At 32.0% G+C, this 6,000-nt stretch overlaps 1 protein-coding gene across 1 annotated transcript; it reads right to left on the reverse strand.

The window, feature by feature from the left end:
• Window positions 1–3,193: 3,193 nt before the first annotated feature.
• Window positions 3,194–5,797, reverse strand: LOC118047079 (cucurbitadienol 11-hydroxylase-like). The gene is made up of 9 exons (XM_035056255.2): window positions 5,510–5,797; window positions 5,056–5,386; window positions 4,816–4,965; window positions 4,471–4,719; window positions 4,272–4,361; window positions 4,048–4,126; window positions 3,855–3,961; window positions 3,593–3,720; window positions 3,194–3,468 (listed from the first exon to the last, which is right to left on the reverse strand). The coding sequence occupies exons 1-9, from the start codon at window positions 5,707–5,709 to the stop codon at window positions 3,378–3,380; spliced, it is 1,425 nt and encodes a 474-aa protein (XP_034912146.1). The 5' UTR covers window positions 5,710–5,797; the 3' UTR covers window positions 3,194–3,377.
• Between the last annotated feature and the right edge of the window lie 203 nt (window positions 5,798–6,000).

Raw genomic sequence — 6,000 nt, forward strand, 5'->3', positions numbered from 1 at the left:
TTAGTTCATTAATGTTAATTTTTTTTTAATTTAGTTATCACACTCTGATAACACGAATCTCAGGACTCGATTTGGTGGGTTAACCCAGTTGATTCATATTTTTTTTTTATTATTTTTCTTCATTGGTTTTTTTCTTCCAATTTCATAATTAAATATTGTTATTAACTATAACGAAAATGCATCGATCTTTTTTCTTTCAATTTCATGAATCGAATCCTAGGTTTAACAAGTTAACATGGTTTGACGAGTTAAATCAGTTGATTCATATTTTTTTTCTTTCTCTTAAGTAGTTTTTTTCTTTCAATTTCTTCTTTTAATATCAATTTGATTAAGAATTAAACTTTATGATTTGTTTTGTTTACTGTTCATTGGATTATTGTGATTTCATGAGGGGATTTTAACGTACCCCTCCTTGCAAAGCACTATTAATTGGAATAATGTTTTGCATTATTATTATTTTTCTTTTCAATTAATCTTTTTTTAAAATTTTATTCTATCATATTATTTTTTTCCTTTTTAATTATCACACTTTTATAACATGATCTTGCAGCTAGACCTATATCTAAAACTCCGGGTTTGATGTTGCAACCAAACTCACTTAAACTTGGGTCATGCAAGTTTAATAATATTACTAATATTATAAATATAACTTTTGGATCAGGCATAACAGACAAACCCAATGCTCTTAGGTATAGCTTTGGAGAAAGACCTAACACACTTAGATCTTAACTTTTTTTTTGATATTTTTTATGCAAAAGAGATTGACCTACGACATAGTGCAAGCCATGTTTCTAGTCTAATAAACTAAAACTGCTCAGTCTTTTACAGTGGACTCCATAGTGAAGTCCACAATAAAAGCTAAGTTGTCTTTTTTTTTTTTTTTCATGTTTTATGCCTTTCGAGTTTTTTTTTTTTGCTTTTTCTTTGTTTTTCTTTGTTTTTTTTTCTTTTAATGAATTTTTTTGTTTAATTTATTTTGTTAATGTTAATTTTTTTTTATTTAGTTATCAGACTTTCATTACACAAATTCTAGATTAGATGTGTTAACCTGGTTTGACGACTTAACCTATAATTTTTTGTTTGCTTTTTATCATTTAGTTTAGTTTGTTAATGTTAAATTTCTTTCTATTTAATTATTAGATTTTTATGACACATATCCTGGGTTTGATGGGTTAACCTGGTTTTAGACTGCATAGTGCAGTCCACGGTGCAAAGGCTGAGCTATTTGTTTTCTCATTTTTTATGCCTTTCGGGTTGTTTTGTGGCTTTTTTCTTTGTTTTTTTTCTTTAACAATTTTTTTTTTAATTTAGTTTGTTAATGTTAATTTTTTTTTATTTAGTTATCATACCTTCATGACACGTATCTTGGGTTTGATGGGGTTAACCTAGTTAATTCTGCATTAACCCGTCAATTTTTTTTTTTTTTATTTAGTTATCAAACTTTCATGACACAGATTCTAGGTTTGACGGGTTAACTTGATTTGAAGGGTTAACTCAGTTAATTCAGATTTTTTTTCCTTTTTCTTTTTTAGTTTTTTTCTTCATGTACGTTGTTTTCTTTTTAATTAAATCTACTTAATTATTATATTTTTATGACATGACCTTGCAGCAAAACTCACATCCAGGGCTCTTGGGTCTGATGTTGCAGCTAAACTCACTTAAACTTGAGTAATGTAAGTTTAATATTATTATTAATATTATAAATATTACTCTTAAATCAAGCATTACAGCCAGACCCAAGGCTCTTGGGTTTATCTTTGAAGAAATACCTAACACTCTTAAATCTTAGTCTTTTTTGATATATTTTATGCAAGAAATTTTTTTTACCTGTGACATATGCCTTTATTTTTTTTTACCTTTTTAAGCCTTTTACTATGGACTGCACAGTGCAGTCCATAATGAAAAAGTTGATGCCTTTAGTTTTTTTTTTTTTAGATTTTTTTTTTGTTTTTCAATTAATTTTTTGAAATTTAGTTTCTTAATAAGAAATTTTTTCTATTTAATTATCAGACTTTCATGACATGGATCCCAGGTTTTACGGGTTAACCCAGTTGATTCAATTTTTTTTTTCCTTTTTCTTCATTAGTTTTTTTTTTCTTCCTGTAGGTTTTTTTTTTTCTCTTTTTTTTCCTTTTTAATTAATCTTTTTTTTTAATTTAGTTCATTAATATTAAATCTTTTTTCTATTTAATTATCATACTTTCATGACACAAATCCTAAGTTTGATGGGTTAACTTGATTTGACAGATTAACTCAGTTGATTCAAATTTTTTTTCTTTTTCTTTAGTAGTTTTTTATTCTAATTTCATCTTTTAATATTGTATAAGGTCCACAATGAAAAGGCTGATGCCTTTTGTGTTTTTTGTTTTTGTTTTTATGCCTTTCACTATGGACTGTACATTGCAATCCACGGTGAAAAGGCCGATACCTTCTTCTTCTTTTTTTTCTTTTTAATTAATTTTTTAATTTATTTTGTTAAAATTAAATTTTTTTCTATTTAGTTATCAAATTTTCATGACACGGATCCCTGGTTTAACGAGTTAACCAAATTAATTATTTTTTTTTTCTTTTTCTTCATTTGTTTTTTTCTTCTAATAGGATTTTTTTTTCCTTTTAATTAATATTATTTTTTTTTTAATTTAGTTCATTAATTTTTTTTTTCTATTTAGTTATTGGCCGATGCCTTTAGTTTTTCTTTTCTTTTGTTTAGTTTTTTATTTTTATTTTTATGCGTTTGACTGTGGACTGCACGTGAAAAAGTTGATGCCTTTTGTTTGTTTTTGTTTTTGCCCTTTTTAATTATTATTTTTTTTGTTTTAATTTGGCTTGTTAATATTGATTTTTTTATTTAGTAATCAAACTTTCATGACATGAATTTCGGGTTTGACGAGTTAATCCAATTAATTATGGGTTAATGCGTCAATTTTTTATTTATTTAGTTATCAAAATTTTACAACACCAATCCAAGGTTTGACGAGTTAACCTCCTTTAAAGGGTTAACCCAGTTAATTCAGATATTTTTTTATTTTTCTCTATTAGTTATTTTTTCTTTTTGTTGTTTTCTTTTTATTTTTTTATTTTAATTAATCTATTTAATTATCATACTTTTATTACACGGCTAATAGGTTTAGTATTGCAACCAGACCCACTTAAACTTAGTCATGCAAATTTAATGTTATTGTAAATATTGCTCTTAGGTAAGATCTCTGTATTAAAAAAAAATATATATTACAAATTGCTGTTGTAACCATTACACTTATTATTATTGTCTGCTCCACTGCTGAAGAGATCTGAAACTCCAAACTTTCATAAACCAAACCAGGTAAGGTCTATATATCCTCTTTCCGGTGAGAAAGAACAAAGGAAAGCTTCTTCATTTATGCTCTGGCTGTAAACTTAATATGGATTCCATCTCCGAATGAAATGATAGGGGTCCGAGAGACGGCTCCTCCCCTGATCTTAGTAAAGCTGGTATTTAAGAATATATATTCAAAGAGTCAATAGAAATAATTATGGCATAAAATTAAATTACCCGTATCCAATGTTCAAGTATGGCGACTATTAAGAGAAAAAAAAAGGAACAAATCTCTACCTGTAATCGGTGACCAAGATATGAAGAAAAGTCGACAAGACCAGCTTGCTGTACTCTGCCCCGGCACATTGTCTCGTGCCGCCACCAAATGGCATGAAATTCTTGGAGATGGTAACTTGGTCAAGTTCCTGTAGAGAATTAAAAAACCAACATGTATCAATAAAAAGCAGCTGTGCAGCAATGAATGGCACGCATGTATATGATGACGACAGTGAATCAAATTTAATCCACCCTGAGGTTTTGTAACAGTAAAATCTCCCACCTGCCAGCGCCAAGGATTGAACGTAACTGGATCCTTGAAGGTGTCAGGGTTCAACTGAGTAGCAGGGGTAACGAGCATTACTGTCCACCCAGCTGGAACAGTGTATCCTGGAAATTTCGCAGACGATCAATTAAGTTGAACAATTTCGAAGAAGTAAACCGTAGAGATTTTAAATCAAGAATTGGTAGTGTACCTTTGACTTGGAAATCTTTCAGTGCCTTTCGGAACAAACCAGGTGGGATGTTGGAAATTCTAAGCGTTTCGTTGACAACCTGTGAATGATCGGTGACATTTCATAAGAATATAAGATTATCTTATTACCGCAAAAAAAAAAGAAAAAAAAAAAGAAAAAGAAAAGGAGATGTTAATGGAAAGTTGCAATACAAAAGGACAGTTTCTTAGAATGTGGAGACTAACCATTTGTGTGAAAGTCATTGATCGGTACTCCTCCCATGTGAGGCCGGAGTTTGGATTTTCCCTTTTCTTCACAATTGCCTCATGCTCAGCCTGATCGATTAAATTACACAATTAGCGCGGGACATGGTGTGAATAGAGAGTGGTGGCATCTTCAAATTGAAAGCTTAAAATTCGATTCTATTAGGGGACGTATACGTACTCTCAATTCCTCAACTACTCGAGGGTTCTCTGTTAGAAACTTGAATGTAAGAGTTAGGGTGGTTGACATGGATTCAAAGCTGGCAAACAAGATCCCGAACATGAGTTGGGGGATGAAATCCACAGTCAAGAACTTCTCGGTCTTCATATCATCAATGGCTTGATCGAGAAAATCTCCCCGACGCTTTGATGGGTCGTTGAGCCTCTCCATCAGTGTATCCTTGAGCAATTTCAACATCTTCTCTCGGTCCTGAATCAATAGAAAGACATGTTATTGAATGGTCATTCCTGAGCAGTGATTACCAAATATGAGCAAATCTCATGGTTCAGGGACTGCTCTGTTTACCTGCATGCACTTGTGGAATGAAGTGCCAGGAATATTCATAGGCAAGGAGATGAAACTGTTCAAGATCTTTGTGTAATTCTCACTGAGCTTCTCTTTTGAGTTCTCGGCATCATAACCAAATATTTTGTTTGCAGTAAAATTGAAAACCATCTGCGGCAAGAAAAGGCAGGTTAGGATTAAGAAGACACCTGAGAAAATGTTCATCAATACCAGTGTACTGAAGATTAACAGTGCACTCACGACAGAGATAACTTGTTTGACGTCAACAGGTCCCTGAGAAGCCCACTTTGCAAAGTTGGTGTGAAGCATGTTTTCGATTTTAGGAAGCAATGATTCTTTAAGGCTCTCGAAACCAAAGTGGTTCAAAGTTATGCTTCTCAAGTATTTGTGAACTGTACCGATAGCGTTCACCCTCGTTTCACCCTCGAGAGCGAAGAATTTGGCAAAGGAATCCAAATACCATAGCTCAACCAAGGTTCCTTCGTGTTGCAAGATGTACTTGTTCATTTCATAGTCAGTGGACACAATGATAGGCCTTCCAACCAAGCTGGTTTTAAAGATCGGTCCATACCTGAAACAGGGAGATCAATATGAATTTGTTAGTAGCGAATCAAGCAGGCAAGTATATACGATTTAATTATGAAACAAGATGCTCTGTTTTTTTTCTCGCAAACTGTGCTAGCCAGCATATTACTTTTGCATCCTTTTCTTGACAAATGGATGAAGGTCCAGAGATTTTCCAGGAATGATGAACTGCAGAGTTTCTCCAATGAGGGGCCAGCCCATGGAACCTGGAGGGAGAACTCCTTCAATTTTTGGGCTTCTCCATTTGAAAAGCAGGTGAGTGTAGTATATCACCGCCAATGCTACAACAACCAATCCAATTGCCCACATCTTTTTGCTTGATCTCTCTCTCCCTCTTGAGCTGATGGATGTAAGCAAGAGAATGAAAGATAAGAGAGAATGTTAAGGAAGAGGTGAATGAAGAATGGTGCGACTACAAAGCATTATATACAACTCCAGCTACGTGGTAATAGCATCTCCAAGTCAAATACTATTTAGAAAAGCCAAGTTGGAATATAGTTTTAAGTAGAACAGATATAGTTTTTTATTTATATATATTCCAATGCAAAAAAGACATCTATAAAAACTTATTATACTTTATAATATATATAATACACAATT

This window comes from Populus alba, chromosome 1 (assembly GCF_005239225.2).
Source record: "Populus alba chromosome 1, ASM523922v2, whole genome shotgun sequence".
Taxonomy (NCBI): domain Eukaryota; kingdom Viridiplantae; phylum Streptophyta; class Magnoliopsida; order Malpighiales; family Salicaceae; genus Populus; species Populus alba.